This window comes from Sander lucioperca, chromosome 10 (assembly GCF_008315115.2).
Source record: "Sander lucioperca isolate FBNREF2018 chromosome 10, SLUC_FBN_1.2, whole genome shotgun sequence".
Lineage (NCBI taxonomy): Eukaryota > Metazoa > Chordata > Actinopteri > Perciformes > Percidae > Sander > Sander lucioperca.
In genome coordinates this window covers 26,605,708-26,622,796 of record NC_050182.1, presented here as the reverse complement: position 1 = coordinate 26,622,796, position 17,089 = coordinate 26,605,708, and the positions used below count along the sequence as shown (strand labels likewise).

Below are 17,089 nucleotides of genomic sequence, written 5' to 3'. Positions count from 1 at the left end.
CTGAAACATTTCCCTTATTAATACATACATAACCATTATGTTAAACATGTTCTTAATCGAACTGTTAATCAAAAAGAGAACTGAGCTCAACGTTCAAAATGTCTGGGGAATAATTTAACCGCAAATTTAGAGCACAGTGGCTGAATAAACAAAAGCCTGTATCTGTAACTGCAACATTTGGAAATTTGAGCTTTTCCTGTATTTTTTTTTTTTGGGGGCGGGGGGGGGGGTCCATTTTTATTGACTTCTCTGGATTTATTTTTTTTTTTTTTTTTTTGAAATGGTACTGTATTTGTGTGTGTGTGAAAAATATACTGTGGGTCATTTTTTTTAGTGTGTCGTGCAGCTAAACAGTTCTGATATTTATAATTGTACTTTGCAAAATGTCTTAAGACATCATTCCTGTTCTTTTTCTTTCTAGTATTTCCTCAAACTTTCCAGTCAAATTGGCAACTTCAAAACACATTTTTGAGGGTTTGGAGTATTTGGCATTTTCCTGTGTTCAACTGAGCGATGAATATCTTGTCAGACCACTTGTTCTGTGGAGGAGCTGCTGGTGTACTCAAAGGTTAAACATGTTTTCAAATTGTCTTTCTTGCTCTGAGTTTGTTACTTTGTGTATGATGCTCCTGTTCATGTGGCTCTGCATAACTTAAGAGGTAAAGGCTGCTGTCATTTTTGTTGTTAATTTTTCTGTATGTGATATCATTTTCTTCTTATCCCTTTATATATTAGCAAGAAAAGGACAACTAATGGACAGTCAGTGTTTCAGGGCTTAACTTTTTTTTTTTTTTACCATTTGGAGGTTAAACAAGTTACATTGACATATACCAATGTTACAGGCATTAATTTAACACAGACACTGGGTTATTGAGTCGGTGTGCCTCATGGATGTTGGTTGTGTCAGATGTGTTGCCTGCAGCTGAATGAACTTTGAGCATGTCAGTTTTGCTGCTGTGATGATTTTTAGCCGTGATGTTACTAGCCACACCCTTTAGTGAGAACTCAACATGAAGTACCTGCCTTATTTAAAAGATCTTTTTTTTTTTAATTAAGATTTTGGGGTGGGTAGGGTGTACTTTTGAAACGACGTACAGCTTTCTCTAACCGAAGAACAATATTTTTAATCAAATCCATTGTGAAGCTGTGAAAAGGCTGAGGAACTTGTACCAGCATCATTTAGACATGACCCCCATGCAAATAATCTGTTTCAACACACACATCGGCTATACCAGCATGGATATTTGATTGAATAAACTCACTTTAAAAAGGGACATGAGTAATGCACTTCTTTTTAACATGACGGGCAACGGAAATACAAAGTAGTTTTTCTTTATGTATATTCAGTTTTAACTGTGAGAACTGTTAGATGGACTCAGCCCAAAAACGTTAACAGGTTGGGCTCTGAGATGTTTGTTATATTGTCCTATTTACCGAAGAACATGAAAAATATATCAACTCACACACAGTTGAGTAGGTTTAATTTAGAAGCGCCAAAACATCAATTTAAAGGTTCCATTTTATTCCTGTTTCTGGCCAATGAAATCTCACTAAAATTAAGTCAATTTAAAGGATCATACCAGGGTCCTTGACATTTTTAACCAAGTTATTCTAAGTCATGCAAGCCATCCTCAAAACCATACGATTGGAGTTTTTCCTACTACAGCTACTGGTTTCCATTCATTTTAATGGAGTATTAGAACAGACTTACTTGCTTTACAAAGGTGGCCCATTCCAACAAATGATGTCTGCTTCTATTTTTAAAAGAATCAAATTCATATTTTTCTGTTTTAATGCGTTTGACTTTGAAAGCCAGTCAACTGCTTTACCATGCAATACTAACATAACTGACAAAAATGAAAGTTGACATGGTGTTAAATGTAGGGCTGCAATTAACAATTATATTCTGCCCATTACCTTCTTGATAGTTTTGTCAATGAAATAATAGAATTTGTGTAATAAACCTAAGGTGATATGCAATACACTTTCAAAATAAAAGCAGGAGATCCTCACATTGAAGAAGCTTAAACCAGAGAATCGATTTGATTAGGTGTTTCAGCTCTAGTTCACTCTAATGAAATACGTACCTATCTATCTAAAGCAAGAAAAAATGCAAACAAAACTAAAAACTGTGATATGCTAAGTTTATGTGAATGAGCTAAAACAGTGGATCCAAACTTGACGGTCAGGAGGTGAAATACAATTTATTTTCAACTCTTTAGGCCTGTAAATCCTTAAAGTGATCAACCTGAGAAGAAAAAAAAATATACCCTCATGTCCACACTGAGGCAATAACATGTGACAAAAGATCATAAGCAGACTCTTTTTAGGTTGTCAAAAGCCCCAAAAAAATCATGGGAAACCAGTGGGCTAAAACATGCAAAAACATAAGAATGGTCCTTTTAAGATCTAGGCAGAGTCTCTGTTTCATTTGACTGGCTATGACTTAACCTTTTTTCTTTTCTTTGCAGGGTTAGCAACTATTTTTTTCACTTTGAGAGGCTGCAGAGTGCAGGAAGAGGCAGATTCTGTGACAACCTCAGATTCACTCTCAAGTTTTATTTTCTGGCCCTTCTTCTCACCAACTTCCTCCTCCTCTTCCATGTCAACGGGGTCTTTGGGTGTTACTCTGGGTGCTGCACCTTGTAGCCATGCAACATCCAGTGGGGGCACTCTGGGTGTAATGGCATCAACTGTGTCAGCGAACACCTCGTCATCTTTGGAGGCACACTGTCTGAATCCCAGAGCGAGGACACTTTTCAGCCCCAGCGGCTCCGACACACTCTGGCTCAGACGAGGCACCTGGCAAGCTGGCACACCTCTGGTTGCGCTCAGCGCTATCAGGTGATCCGTCATGTGTTTCGGCTTGACAGACTTGCACACAAGCACCAATCTGAGCTCGTTCCTCTCCAGAGCTTTGGTGACCTCATTGATGCCAATGGCCAGTTGTCTCCTAGTTGCCACATCTGTCCAGCCGTTTTTGGGAGAATCCTGCCCATCCTGGCTCACCTGGGGAACAACTTCTGATGTGGCAGAAGGTTTCTGGTCATTCTTTTTCCTCCACGGGCGAAACACTTTCACCTCTTTTTTCTCAAGACCCGTGGAACCCAGCTTGTCCTTCAGGGTTTTCAGGATGAAATGCATGTCTTCTTGAGGAAGTTGGCCCCATTTTGGACTGAATGGTGAAGTGAAGGAGGTCTTGACTGGAATATACGTTTTGATTTCCTTTTTACCTGGCTTTCCTGCAGTGGCCATACCTCCTCTGAAATTAAGACAAGAAAACCTGAAGTAAATGGGAAACACTTCTACACAAGTAGGCCAGTCTCTCTCTCTCTCTCTCTCTCTCTCTCTCTCTCTCTCTCTCTCTCTCTCTCTCTCTATATATATATATATATATATATATATATATATATATATATATATATATATATATATATATATATATATATATATAGTTGTATCAAGTAAGAGGAAATTATAGAAATGTCAAAGATAATTAGAAACCGTGTCTGTTATAGTTTGTCAAGTTTATATTTCAACTGTAAAATGTCCCACTCAAAACCTAATATGTATTTGTATAACGTCAGCACTTTTCAAAAACAGATTTGAAAAGTGCTGAACAAAGGGGATACTGATAGGTACACATAATAACGATTTATAAAAACTAATATAAAACTAATAAAAGTAAATAACATATTAAAAATATTACAAATACAAACAAATGACGAGAAAAAGGCCAAACAATAAAAATAACTTTTTACTGACCAGATTTAAGGGATCCCTGATATCCAGGTTTGAGCTGGGTACAAATAGGCTAATAATAATAATAATAATAATAATAATAATAATAATAATAATAAAGAAATAATTTGGCACTTAGATGATATTGTGGAACTGTTTATGGTGTTATTATCGATGATTCCATGCAATATTTTAACTAGAGTTTAATGATTATTTCTCTGAAGGGGAAAACAAACACAAGTTAGATAGTCTGGCTGTCTGATGGGCAGAGAAGTTTTACTGTTACAGTTCTGACAACGGCATCAACACTATGACAGTCAACGACATACCTGACGAAAAAGAGCTACTTTACCTGATTTTTAATACAGCAAAATTACTTTCCTTTTTCTTTTCTTTTTAAATTGGTGCTCCGTTCACATTATTAGCTAGTCCAACAACACGGGTGGACCACAGGGCGCTGCCATTTTGTTTGAATTGAAATAACTTTATTTAAAAAAAAGAAGAGAAAAAAGTGGGGGAAGGAGCGGCCCACAGCGCCGACCAGCGTTTAACTGGCAGTGCGACATTCATGTGTGCCACAAATTATAAAGGAGTCACCGAAAACATACAACGTGTTTAAAACGGTTTCTTAAAACAAATTAAAGTTTAAATTAATTGTTTAATTTGATCCAAACATTAACTTTGAAAATATCTATCTTGTAACGTTATTCCTCTAAATAAATATACCACACCACAATGTAGCCTAAAAATACTCAATTTTCAGTTCTGTGTTCATAATTTTACTTACTATATACGTACTATATAGCCTAACTATGAGTAGAACATTTACTTATTGTATCAAAAGTGGAAGTAGACTAGGCCTACTCATTATGCACAAAATCTATTCATTATAAAAATCATCATTATAATAATAAATTATTAGTTATTAGCCTAGTGACGATTTCATGGGTAAGTAGCATTTTACTGTTGTGGTTGGTTGATGTTTTGCTTATTGTAACTACTGTTGGGTACTTTATAACAAATAATTTATTAAAAAAGATAAATGTAGTCCCACTGAAATATGTTATATTGCATAAAAACAGTAGGCTATTTTAATTCACCATACATAACTGTGTGTGTGTGTGTGTGTGTGTGTGTGTGTGTGTGTGTGTGTGTGTGTGTGTGTGTGTGTGTGTGTGCGTGCGTGCGTGCGTGTGTGTGTGTGCGTGTGTAAGAGAGAGTGACATGCAGCCAATCAGCTCCTCAGCAGCTCTAGTCCCTCCTCTGCAGGCCTCTCCTTGCAGATTCGGCAGATTATATTGCATTGATCAGCTGTGCTGTAATTACAGCTGCGCGGAGCCGTCCAGCCGACAGAAGAAATACATTCATCTGAATAACGTGGCTACATCTGCGAAAATGTCTCCTCAGGTAAAATAATTACTGCTTTTGTCTTCATTTTAGTAGGCCTGATACATTATCGTTATGAAATGAATAACGGTTGTAACGGCAGGGTGTTTACGCCATCTACATGCAGCCTATATGTGGTGTCATCCATCTTTAACAGTGTGGGATGAGTAAATGTAAGCAAAGCGTGACTAAACATTTTTTATCCTTTGGCTCTGTGGTCCTTCTGATGCGGCAACTACAGTTAACTTATTGCAAGCAGATTGAGAAGATGAAAAATATTTGAGTTATGTAATACCCATTTTGACTAAAAGTTAGGGTTAATCTTTATTGCATTTAAACTGATTTCTGGAGCATCTAAATTCCTACACTGAGAGTTAAAGGGTTTTCAGGTTTCCTATGGTCTATAATTGTCTGTTGTGCAATGTCTTAGATCCTTTGTAAAGCACACTATTTAAGTAGGCACAAAAGCACTAGAGTCCTGAATAAAAGCCCATTGTTTATCTCCAACTTGTGCAACAATAGGTCCCCTGGACTCTGCACCATGACTAGAATGCTACGCTCAGATTTAGTGTTGTTTGTACCTGATTAATATGCACATTCTCATTGTCTGCGTTTACTATACACTGCAGCTGCACCAAATACTTTTAGAGTGATTCATCTGTCAGACTTGGCAAAGAGCAGAATAACTATATTATTACTCCTTACCCTGCACAAACATAACAGCTTAGTTTTGAATAATATTCTTCGGTTAGTTTTGAATAATGTATTAGCAGCACAGAGTGACTTCTTTTCGGATCATTGATTATCTGCAGGCAGAGTTTGAGAAGATGGCAGAGGATGTGAAGAAGGTGAAGACGAGGCCTACGGACCAGGAGCTGCTGGACCTGTATGGCCTTTATAAGCAGGCAATCGTAGGAGACATTAACAGCGGTATGACTTGCTGCAGAAAAAACAGAATCACTTCCATGCAATGTTACCTGAATTCTAAACATGCCCTCTTCCCCGTGTGCTGTCACAATTGTAGATAGACCAGTGATGGACTTAAAAGGAAAAGCCAAGTGGGACGCCTGGAACTCCAGGAAAGGTAACAAGTTTAAAAAAGGCTTGTAAAACAGCAAGTTATTGGTACTTTGTGTTTTTTAATCCAAATATTTTGTATTTACACACTCTTTTCAGGAATGTCCAAGGACAGTGCAATGTCAGCATACATTACACTTGCAAAGGAAGTCATCAGTAAATATGGCTTGTAAGGCTTGCAATGAACTAAAGAGAGAGAATTAATGCAATAATGACAACAGTCTACTAACTCAACAACTAAAACAATGCTGCTGTCTCTATAACAAGTAGCCTTTTGCTTTCAGAGGCCATACTTATGCAGGATGAAGTGTACTTTAAAATTTGCTGTGATTTCTTTTCATGGATTGACTTTTTTTACATAGATTATTAATTGAACAATGTATATGAATCCTTTAAGATTAGAAATATTACATTTGCTAATTGCTTTTTTAATCTAATTTATGTAGTTTGTTCTTATATACTGTTTACATGTGCACTTTGAAATGTAGCTTGAATCCTACATATGTAGCTTGAATCTTAACAGGACATACTAAATGCTGTCAAATGTGAAAATAAAATCTTTATGCACTGTTTTTGTTTTTTGTTGTTATTTAGCCCTACCTCATTGATGTATAAATGGGGTGGTCCAAATAATAGAAATACCTGACAGTTTAATGATTTTTTTAATACAATTCAACAGCAACACAAACTGCATTCTCCAAAATGACCATACAGTTGAATCAACACCTTTCTGAAACCGTTTAAACAAAAAACGGAACATTAGGTATACCCCTAGCTAAACGTAATGCAGTCTAATACAACAGTCCTGCAACAAATCATACCTTCATTAAGGTTGTAAACTTACGAAGGTATGATTTGTTGCAGGACTGTTGTATTAGACTGTATTAGGTTTAGCTAAGGGTATACCTTATAAACTGACAACTGAGTGTATTTTTTGCTCAGAACAAGCCAGGACTGTAGCATTTGTTCCCCATCACTTACTGTACATTTGAAGCATATTAGAAACGACTCTCTTAATTGATTGTATGAACAGGAGGAATAATTACAGCAAGGAAGACCTGTTTCAATATATGGGCATAGCATTGTTTTAAAATAGACCTTTGAATCTATCCTTTAGGATTCCACTTGATTGGGTGTAGTCCAAACCATGCAAAAACAGAGCCAGACCAAAACTACCTTAACTATTTTCATTATTTCATAATAATTATACATTTGTACTTTGTGGTTTTGTTTGAAGTTGCATTGCCCTTATTCTGGTGGTTTGGTTGTTACCACAGCCTCTAAATCAATCCACTTATCTGCAGAATGCAAACTCATTTTCACTACTGATTATTTCCTGATCAAATGTAGGTCGCCCCAGGCATGCGCAGTACGATCTTCCGGGTAGGCACCGGGACAGCTCAGTGGGGTAAAGGTTGCGGGGACCTCTATATACGCTCTGCGCACAGCAACACACTAAACCTCACCAGCTGACTTATTATATTTATGCTGTGCGTGGATGCAGTGAGCTAAAGTCAACACATCCTGAAGAAGGTGAGCAGACAGAAGCACTGTGTTTGAAAAAAGGTTTTAAATCAAGTTTAACCTACATGACAAACGTTGTTGACAGCATTACCGTTACCTTAGCCATTAACCGCAGAAGAGAGTAACATAAGCTGTATACGTAACGTTAATAACATTAGCTGTTTTTTCTGCTTTCAATTCTTATATACTGTCTGTGCTTTCAACAAGCCCGGTTAGCTAGTAGTCTGCATTTCTATTTAATTGGGCGCTGAAAGCCAGGTTTCCCTTACAACTTTTATCGAGTCGACTCGTTTGGTCGTAAAAGGAGTTTATGAATTAACATGCAGATAATAACACAGCCTAGCATCACTTTAAAGCTAACGTTGCGCGTTATATTCCACACTAGAACTGTGGGATACGTTATTACAGCTGTAAGAAAAAGGCACTTCATTTTGGGTAACGTTAACGCTAAACAGACTGTGGTCAAAGCTCAAGTGTCTAACGTTATTGTGTACACCTGTCATGGGATCAGATAGCGTAGCATTAGTTACTGTTTGCACTAGCTACATATGTGGCTATGCTTGACATTTGAGTTAAAACTAACAGGTATTTTCAATATAGATTAATCTATATTATATTTCAAAATAGATCAATTGTTATCTTTTGATAAGTCGATTAATTCGTCTATAATATGTCAGAAAGTGTGGATAAATGCCCCACAGAAGCCAAGGTGAAGTCTTATTTGCTTGTTTTGTTCAACAAACAGTCCAACACCAAAAAGTATTATATTTACAGAGATGTAAAACAAAGAAAATCAGCAACTAATCTACGTTTGGGTAGCTGGAACTCCAAATGTTTGGCATTTTTACTTGATAAATGACTTTAATTATTCACTTTTGGTGGACACTTAAGCGGGGGTCTCTGGGTCCTCCACCAGAAAATTTTGAGCATTAAACACTTTTTTTCAATTCTGATGCATTTTTATGCACCAATTTATTGTGGAAACATCTTTATTTAATTGAAGGAAAACACCAAATTCAGGAACCACGTGACGATTCAAAATATAATATAATGGAATATAATCAAGTACGGGGGCTTTCACATCAGGGACCTGGGCCTGGATCTTAGTACACTTGACCCCAAAGTCCAATTTGTGTGATTGTGAACAGTGCGTACCGTACCTAGGAACGGTTAGTCAATTCATGGCCAAATCCACTTAAAAAAACTTGTAGTAAAGTTCATGCGTACTCCAGTGGTGTGTTCTATGTAGTGATACATTTTGGTGTTACATTTGAGTAGCTAGGTCACATTACATTGAAGTTATTGGGAAAAAAACACATTCATTTTCCATAAAAATATTAAAGAAGCACTAAAATCCCACTTGTACAGTAATTATTCTAAATGTTATTTTTAAAGGGAAATTAGTCTCACAAACCATTGTATATAAGCTGGACTGGCTGATTTTTGGAACGTAGGTTTTGAATTTTCTGTATATAAAATCTGAAACATTTAAATTAGGACAAGACTATTACAGATGTTTGTTTTGTGGATCCAGTCTGAATTCCTTTCAGGGAGAAAACATGGATAACAATTTGTCAGAGTCTCTGCCAGAGAGGACCTTCCAGTACCAAAGCAGCCTGCCATCCCTGCCAGTCCCATTACTAGAGACGAGCCTTTCGAAGTACCTGGATGCAGGTGGGATAGTAACTTTGAACAACCTTCTGTGTCACGAGTTCCTCTGTTTCAGGTTTTGTTAACATTCACCATGCAAATTTAAAATATGAACTCTCTGGATTTATCTTTGCATAGGTGCAACAATTATTATCCCATATTGGTCCCATATTGTAAAAAGAGTGATTTGTATGTTTTTTAAAATCATAAATTAGGTAAAAGTATTATGACATGAACTACTATGACTACCATTGTGATCACTGCTTCACTATCTTTATTATGACTATTATTGCCACCATTCACCACTCCCCCAACTGGTGCCGTCAGACACCGCCTACCAAGAGTCTGGGTCTGTCCGAGGTTTCTTCCTAACAAAAAAAGGGAGTTTTTCCTTGCCACTGTCGCAATAGCTACTGCTAATGCTTGCTCTTGAGGCAACCACTGTAATAGTTGGGGCTTCGTAAAGTACAGAGTTTGGTCTAGACCTACTCTCTCTGTAAAGTGTCTCGAGATATCTCTTGTTATGATTTGATACTATAAATAAAATTGAATTGAATTGAATTGAATGCTCAATCCACAGAGAAACTTGTACTCAGAAACAATGCCTTAAAAGTCAGGACTTCCGTACGGTTTGATGTCACAACTATACTATATATAGGTAGAAAGTGCCGCTACAGTGCCATTACAGTTATTCCCCGGCTGCAGTGATGGTGCAGAGAGGGCAGAATTGGAAGACCCGGAAATCGCTGACCAATCAGAGCAGACTAGGCTTTTCAGGAGGGTGGCTTAAAGAGACATGCTAAAACAGAGTGTTTCAAACAGAGGCTGAATACAGGTTTATTTAGACGGACAGTATGAGAAAAAAAATGTTTTGATATTAAAGCACATAAACATGTTCTAGTAGAAACCCAAACTACAAGTATGAACCTGAAAATGAGCGTAATATGGGACCTTTAACCATATGTCAAATTCAGTAGGTCTTTAACTCTACTCTCTATTATAACAGCATACAAGTGTGTTAATGATGTTTGCATGTTTCACAGTTTTTACAATAGAAGATGTTGGTCTTACTTGACTAATTTTGCATTGTCATGTTTTCCATCAGTTCATCCATTTGCATCTGAGGAAGAGTTTAAGGCTACAGCGGACATTGTGAGCAAATTTCAAGCAGGTGTTGGCAAAGAGCTGCACCAGAAACTACTGCAGAGAGCCAGGATGAAGAGGAACTGGGTGTGTAATTGTGTTGTTTTTGGTTTTACAGATGTTCTCTACAGTCATGGATGTTTTATTTACCTGTTTTTTTTTTTCCTTAGCTGGAAGAATGGTGGTTAGACGCTGCGTATCTGGAGGTCCGTATTCCCTCTCAGCTGAATGTGAACTTTGCCGGTCCGGGGCCCTACCTGGAGCACTGCTGGCCTCCTGAAGAGGGAACTCAACTGCAAAGGGCCAGTATTACCATATGGCATACACTACAGTACTGGAACCTGATCCGCACGTAAGACATGTTCACAAAGATTTTTACAATCTGGGTTGTTGTGGTTTGCAAGAAGTTGCTTTTCTTTTTATTTGAAGTCAGGTATATATATGTAATTTGTTGTTTTTTTTTCTTCCACTTGCGTGTTTTAGGGAGAGGCTGCATCCTCAGAAAGCTGGCAAAATACCATTAGATATGGACCAGTTCAGAATGCTGTTCTGCACCTGCAAAGTACCTGGAGTAAAGAAGGACACTATTCGTAACTACTTCAAGACAGGTAGAATAAACTTGGCTCTTATCGCTAACTTTCAGACACACCTGCATACGCTTTAGCACAGTTTCTCAGCTTACGTATTATTGTTGTGTATGTGCATTTTGTGCTGTGCCACAGAGAGTGAGGGTCCGTGCCCCTCCCATTTGGTAGTGATTTGTCGCGGACGGATCTTCACATTTGACGCAGTCTGTGATGGACAAATTCTCACTCCTCCAGAACTACTCAGGTAGTGATTACACACACAGGTACACACACCACTCAAAAAATAAACCCAAATATGAAACCTAGTATCTAAGAGAACAAACTTCTGGCTGGAGGATGAGGCCATGAACCAACTTCTGCTGACACTGCTAATTGAACTTTTGAAAACATGGAGGAACATTATAACATTTTTTTTACCACTGAGTTTGAAATAATTGCATTCCACCAATTAGCCCAAAGAGGGCGCTAACGCCCCAAAGTATCTTTGGGGGGCAGAGAAGGGGTGCTCTCCATTTGGGTAACACGGCTCTTTGCACGTCTTAGCTCCTCAACAGGGAAGAGAGAGAGAAATGTGATGAAGAGATGCGAGAACATATTTTAACCACATTAATAATGATGCAGAGCATCCCAACTGTCCTTAGAAATAATCAAGTAAAAAAAGAAAAAAATACCCTTTTTATATAGATCTACTGCGGCATCACGGCACCACAGAATATGACTGATGGGAATAACACCAGGTGTTTCAAATTATTTTATTACAAAACGAACAGGGCAATGGGTCAATGTTAATTTTAGCAAAAACTTAGATTAACCTAAATCAGTTAACTATTTTCCATTGGTTAATCCATCTATCCATTTTCTACTGCTTATCTGGGTCCAGGTCACATTCATTTAATTAATTCATGAAATATATTATTTGAAATGAATGTTATATACTGCTGGGAAGTAATGAAAAATTCATAAAATGGTAAATAATTCTAGGTCATATCGTCCCTACTGGTTTTCCATTATTCTTTCATACTTTGGCCGGTATGCCTGTTTTACAGATTTTGAATTAAGTGTAACTCAGTGAACCCTGAAGAAATCCTGTAATAATGAGCTGGAGGACGAGGAAGCATAATTAGCTGAATGGAAAGCCCCAGGGTTTAACGTTGCCATGTTTTATTTTGTGTGTTAACCTGTAGGCAGCTGAGCTATGTGAAAGAGTGCTGTGAGGGAGAACCAGAGGGAGACGGAGTGGCTGCTCTCACCTCAGAAGAGAGGACTCGTTGGGCACAGGTAGGAGCGCTCACGTTTGGACTTTGGTGTATCTTGGTGGATAAGATCTAAAACAGATTATGCATCACATTTGTGAAAAAGTTGAGGATCAGTACTGTCCGCATTTATCTGTTTACTTTCTCTGCAGGCCAGGGAATATCTAATAAACATTGATCCACACAATAACACCATACTGGAGATCATCCAGAGCAGCCTGTTTGTCATATCTCTGGATGAAACAAAACCCTACTCCACTCCAGAGAACTACACAAATGTATGGACTGCACAAAGTTATCTAATGACTTAATGTTTTTTTTTTTTAAAGAAAATAGTTGTGTCTGATTGTTTTTACTTTGAAAATATGAACACAGTTGACCCTGGAAGCCCTTACAGGCAACCCCACCATCCGCTGGGGTGACAAATCGTACAATTCACTCGCGTTTGCAGATGGCACTTTTGGATCCACCTGTGACGTGAGTTTGTATCTGTGTGTAATGCTAGAGGAGTTTTGAGAAACACTGTGAAAGCTTATGACACATTTTTAGATTCTAAATTTTCATGCTGCTCATCTTAGATAGTTCCTGTCCAAAAGCAAATCATTCTAAAATTCAAAACATCATTTTTAAAGGGATAGAAATAATAGTTAAAAAACTCCAATCAAATTGTTTTGCAGCATGCACCATATGATGCCATGGTACTGGTGTCTATGTGTTGGTATCTGGACCAGCAAATTAAAGTTACAGCAGGCAAATGGAAGGTAAACATTGACTATTACTTTATTCTGTATTTTGTAAGTTCAATATAAATGTATCCGTCCACTTTTCACACAGTGATGTCTACTTTTTAGGGCTCAGACGCAGTCAGAGCCATACCCCGTCCTGAGGAGCTGGTGTTTACCGTTGACGAAAAAGTCCAAAGTGACATCACTCACGCCAAACGGCAATACCATGAGTCGGTAAGCCAGTGTTAAACACCAAACTACAGAAGAAGAAGCCTGATGCAAAATGACTTGTCCGTAGTCACAGCTCGTGGGTGTCCACTCTGTTGCTGGTTTTACAGGCACAGGACCTGCAGATTGTGTGTTATGCCTTCACAGCATTTGGAAAAGCAGCCATCAAACAGAAGAAGCTGCATCCAGACACCTTTGTTCAACTAGCAATGCAGTTGGCCTACCAGAAAATGTACAAGAGGTATGGACTGGTTAAAAATGGGACCATACCTTCACTTATGTTTAAATTCTATAAAGAAAATGGCCCTAAATGTCTTTTCTTACCCCTGACAGGCCAGGAAGTTGTTATGAGACAGCAATGACTCGCAAGTTCTACCACGGCAGGACGGAGACGATGCGCCCCTGCACCCAGGAGGCTGTGAACTGGTATAAAGCCATGGTGGACCCCACGTGTGATGTGAGTGTGTGCATGTCTGAAACCCTGCGCTGTGGCAAAATCACAAAGAGGAAGTAGGTGGAAGCAGTTGATGTGGTACATATACATTTTTCTGTCAGGCTGATGCCAAGAGGAAAGCCATGCTGCTGGCCTTCAATAAACACAACAAACTGATGGGTGAAGCCCAGGAAGGAAAAGGTTAGTTCATGTACATGTTACATACATGTAATTGCTTGATATTTATATTACTGTTCAGTAGTCACACCACCCTTTTTTTCTTTTTACTAAACAGTAGGTTGTTATAATGTCGCCACTCGGAATTGCCGCCGAGCGCTGCGCTCAAAGTTAAAAAAAAAAAAAAGTCATTATTTTCACTGTTTGTATTAACGTTTGAATGGCTCAGTGTTAGCTACATGTTGTTTATATTAGATGTTAATGGGGGGAGCGCTGACCTTTGTGTCTCTGATAGTAATCCATGTCATTTTGTGACATTGTTGACAGGTTTTGACAGGCATCTTCTTGGGCTGTATCTTATCGCCAAAGATGAAGGACTTCCCACTCCAGATCTCTTCATGGACCCCCTTTATGCAAAGAGGTACTATCTGTAAAGCTAATTTATGTTTTTTTGAAACGGTGTGTCTTCACTGGTTATATCGTGTACAATCACATGTAAAACTACTTTTGATTTACAGATTTAAATGACCCCTCTCTTCACTATGCCCTGCCCCAAAATTCATTTAGTAAAAAAGAGCACAGGTGTAACTAATGACATTAACGATGTCTTAGTAAGCAAAGTGCACAACTGGCTCACCTGAAAAGAATTAAACTAATTACCCATGTCCTACTATGACACAAAATGTCTGTATTTGTTTTTTTATTTAGAGGTCCTATTTATTTTTAGTTTATTTAGTTTTCAATAAATTTTATTTTTTGAATTTTACAGTCATTTACTGTTACTGTACACTTTGATAGTCAATGTCAAATTCTTGGCTCTTTTCCTCAACTGCTAAATAACCAAATTTGAGGAATCACTGCCGGCAACCAGTGCGTTGAAAAACAGGTTTAGATGCACAACGATTTGAGATTGTAAGTAATGTTTAAAAAATACCATTGATACTAGTACTGATACTACTGTTATAATGGACATTCTAATAAATGGTCTGCTTGATAACTGAACTGCAATACAGAAATTATCAAGCAGACTCAAGACATTGCATTAGTTGAGAAGAGTTTGGGAGGTCTTTCTGTCTGCCTGTAACTGAGTTGTGTTTGTGTCTGCAGTGGTGGTGGTGGGAACTTTGTGCTGTCTTCCAGTCTGGTGGGCTACACTACAGTTCTGGGGGCCGTGGCTCCCATGGTGCATCATGGCTATGGCTTTTTCTATCGCATCAGAGATGACAGGTGGGCAGACAAGACATAAGCCTGTTTTCCATTATGCTGTTTCTTCTTCTGAAAATGTTCGCTCCAACTGTCTCCAAATGATTTATGTGAACGGTGTTAAAAACTGAAGTTGAATAATAACTACAAAATGTTACAACCTTTGGGCAGATCAATCCCTTTAAAAACACAGGGTGAATTTAAAACACATATACACATACACACACAAGTCTACACATCCTCATTGTATTTATATTCTTATTTATTCGTATGCCTTTGTTGTTTTATGTAGCCAACGTTATGCTTGTTTTTTAAAGTCAGTGCTTACTTGTGTTCAATTTGTAGATTGTAGGGCTCTTGTAATTGCTCATTATACATTTTTTTTCTTTTCCTTAGGTGAGATTGCTTCTATAAGCCCCTAGTGGTTTTCTTAGTCTCACCTGCAATCCTACAATCGTTTTTTTATGTTCTTGTTGTGTTTCTGTTGCCTTGATTTTATTGTGCAAATAAACAAATTCAAAAATGGCTTTTGGTCAAGCCAAAATCAAAGCTGCTTTTTATAATTCTTGAAAGAATTTTCAGAAATAGTAATGATGTGCACCTACGGAAGCCCTAAAATCTAAGATAAAATCTCCTACGTAGGAGATGAACATTGCCCACAATTCTTTCTTTTTTTTTCACTTACCTTTCAGGGTTTCTGTAGCATCAGTGTCAGTCAACTGGAAAAGTTCATTTGAATGCAGTTTTCAACATCAATGTTTGAAGTTGTGCATACTGTCCCTGCATTTTTTAAGCAACTGCAATCATATTCACACTACGTTATTTTTTTCTTCCAGGATTGTGATGTCCATTTCAGCATGGAAATCTTGCCATGAGACAGATGCTGCGTCACTGTTCAACATCTTCTGTAGCTCCTTGCATGAGATGCTCCACCTGGCCACCACATCTCAGCTATAAGTACTCACACCACACACAGTTCACAAACCCTCCGTTTGTTCTGAGCACAGATCAATGCAAAGGTACAGAATCCGCACTGCTGTTAGCTACTGGCTTTGGCATTAAAAAGTCTATCAACATTCTTGAAGTGATAAGACTTTTAGTGTAGATTGTTCTTTTCTAAGTATATCATTTTCTGATTCATGTGTAAATTATATTGAATGTTTAATTTTAAATCCTGACAGTATTAATCCACATTTAACTTAAAGATAAGCTGATGCTAAGGCTTAAGACCTTCTTTTTTTATGATGTGTGTCCCCCAGACAAACGGACACTGACTATTCTGAGGTGTGCAATTGAAGAAAATAACTTCTGTCTGCTTTGACTGTTGAACTTAAATCTTTCTGTGATACTAAAGGGCATTCCAATGAAACCCATAGAAAAAGAAAATGGTAAATAGGTTTGATTTGCCTTTGTTTTATGTTTTAGATTAGTGAAAATCTACAGAAATATCCAACAACAGTACTCGACTATTACGTTGGACTGAAATTGAAAAATAGTTTTCCTAAGAAATCAGTAAATGTCTTATTGGTTGTTTTTTTACTTTTGCCTTTATATGATCAAAATTATGCTCAACAAAAAGAAGTAATTAAAGTTTTGATAGTAATAGTAGGCGGGCACTAAAAATAGATTGTAATATGCTTCAGTGCCAAGAGCCACACAGGTATAGGTTAGACGTTCCCTACATTACTCTGACTCTAAAAGTTTATTTGAACATGGTAACGTAAATAGTGCTGAGGTCACAGGACTACCTGTTGTTGTGGGTTTTGACAGACATTTGCCATCACTATACACTACCAGTTTGGGGTCACTTAGAAATTTCCATTCCACTCCATTATAGACAGAATACCAGCTGAGATCAGTTGCATTGTTTTTTTAATCAGGGCAGCAGTTTTCAGATTACATTATGTGCTTACATAATTGCAAAAGGGTTCTCGACTGTTGTAGAAAGAAGAGGCTGATCTT

General features: G+C 37.8%; 3 protein-coding genes across 5 annotated transcripts; 2 read left to right on the top strand and 1 right to left on the bottom strand.

Annotated features, from left to right (window-relative positions):
• Positions 1-226: 226 nt before the first annotated feature.
• On the bottom strand, positions 227-4,229 carry rpp38 (ribonuclease P/MRP 38 subunit). 2 transcript variants are annotated; one of them, XM_036006784.1, is made up of 2 exons: positions 4,094-4,229; positions 227-3,283 (listed from the first exon to the last, which is right to left on the bottom strand). In XM_036006784.1, exon 2 carries the CDS (start codon positions 3,253-3,255, stop codon positions 2,440-2,442), a length of 816 nt encoding a protein of 271 aa, XP_035862677.1. In that variant the 5' UTR covers positions 3,256-3,283; positions 4,094-4,229; the 3' UTR covers positions 227-2,439. The 2 variants fall into 2 exon arrangements, with proteins under 2 accessions (XP_035862677.1, XP_031155091.1); XM_031299231.2 differs by having other exon boundaries at positions 227-3,260.
• A 702-nt stretch (positions 4,230-4,931) lies between these two features.
• acbd7 (acyl-CoA binding domain containing 7) lies at positions 4,932-6,774 on the top strand. The gene is made up of 4 exons (XM_031299232.2): positions 4,932-5,148; positions 5,940-6,057; positions 6,152-6,211; positions 6,304-6,774. The coding sequence occupies exons 1-4, from the start codon at positions 4,966-4,968 to the stop codon at positions 6,375-6,377; spliced, it is 435 nt and encodes a 144-aa protein (XP_031155092.2). The 5' UTR covers positions 4,932-4,965; the 3' UTR covers positions 6,378-6,774.
• Positions 6,775-7,579: 805 nt separating this feature from the next.
• Positions 7,580-17,023, top strand: crot (carnitine O-octanoyltransferase). Of its 2 annotated transcripts, XM_031299226.2 has the most exons (17): positions 7,580-7,737; positions 9,263-9,402; positions 10,484-10,608; positions 10,692-10,873; positions 11,005-11,129; positions 11,244-11,352; positions 12,293-12,386; positions 12,514-12,639; positions 12,737-12,838; positions 13,039-13,122; positions 13,213-13,320; positions 13,425-13,555; positions 13,648-13,771; positions 13,870-13,948; positions 14,252-14,345; positions 15,032-15,151; positions 15,964-17,023. In XM_031299226.2, exons 2-17 carry the CDS (start codon positions 9,288-9,290, stop codon positions 16,082-16,084), a joined length of 1,839 nt encoding a protein of 612 aa, XP_031155086.1. In that variant the 5' UTR covers positions 7,580-7,737; positions 9,263-9,287; the 3' UTR covers positions 16,085-17,023. The 2 variants fall into 2 exon arrangements, with proteins under 2 accessions (XP_031155086.1, XP_031155089.1); XM_031299229.2 differs by lacking the exons at positions 13,425-13,555; positions 13,648-13,771; positions 13,870-13,948; ... (1 more) ...; positions 15,032-15,151; positions 15,964-17,023 and having other exon boundaries at positions 13,196-13,320.
• The last annotated feature ends 66 nt before the right edge of the window (positions 17,024-17,089 follow it).